This window comes from Psammomys obesus, unplaced genomic scaffold, assembly GCF_907164565.1.
Source record: "Psammomys obesus unplaced genomic scaffold, mPsaObe1.curated_primary_1811, whole genome shotgun sequence".
Taxonomy (NCBI): domain Eukaryota; kingdom Metazoa; phylum Chordata; class Mammalia; order Rodentia; family Muridae; genus Psammomys; species Psammomys obesus.
The window spans coordinates 6139584-6140378 of NW_026596440.1; the positions used below are offsets into that span (position 1 = coordinate 6139584).

General features: G+C 51.4%; 1 protein-coding gene across 1 annotated transcript in view; it reads right to left on the reverse strand.

The window, feature by feature from the left end:
- The window catches only part of LOC129669662 (spermatogenesis-associated protein 31-like), a 20856-nt gene that overhangs the window by 4107 nt on the left and 15954 nt on the right, over positions 1 to 795 (reverse strand). Inside the window, exon 4 of the mRNA XM_055597962.1 lies at positions 218 to 295. Coding sequence (XP_055453937.1) covers positions 218 to 295 — 78 coding nt within the window. The remainder of the gene's footprint in view (positions 1 to 217; positions 296 to 795) is intronic.

A 795-nucleotide genomic window follows, 5' to 3' on the forward strand; every position in this document is an offset into this window, starting at 1 on the left:
TCTGGTTTCTGTTCGAGAGCTGGCTGAAGCTGACACTGGCTGAAGCCCATGGGAGGGAGCGGAGTAAATTGCAGTCCTGCTAAGCTCTGCAGCTGGCAGAGGCAGGTCTTAGGCCTCTGAGGGTTTGGGCGTTCTCATCCACCCAGTTCTCCACAAGCCTGGCCCTTGGTAGGAAAGTGGGAAGGAGACAAGTAGAGTCCCAGTTCCTCCTGCTCACCGTGCTACGGCTCCGGCTCTGATCCGTGCCCTTTGCCCTAGCCCACTTAGGGGCCTTCTTTGGGAAAAACGGGGAAAACTAGGGAATTAACAGTAGTAACAGGGGGACAATTATTATCTTATCTCGAACTCTTTTTCTAAGGTCTTCGAGAGGGCAGGCTCCAACCTGATCCCACTTTTTGGCATATCTCTGGCCCATCAATAACAAACCATGGACAAATGTCTGACACAAAAACCAAGAACTTAAGTCTTTTTTTCTTAACCCGAATTCCTCTCTCTCTGAGGGAAGTCTTTAATTCTTTAACGAATGATTGCCCCATCTTGAATTTAGATGGAAATGTAAAGCATTTACTTACCAGACTCTTGTCGTCCCACGGGTGATGGAACGGGAGCCTCTAATCTTGCCTTGGCCAAGGTCTTCGCTTCAGTGTCCGTCCGGAGAGACCCGTACTTCGAGCCCTCACGTTGGGCACCACTCTGTCCCGCCCCTCGGGACTCAGTTATTCGTGGGGGCGAAGGGGGTCAATCCTGGAAAAGATGGGGGAGAGAGAGAAAGGACACAAGCAGACGGTTGCCGGT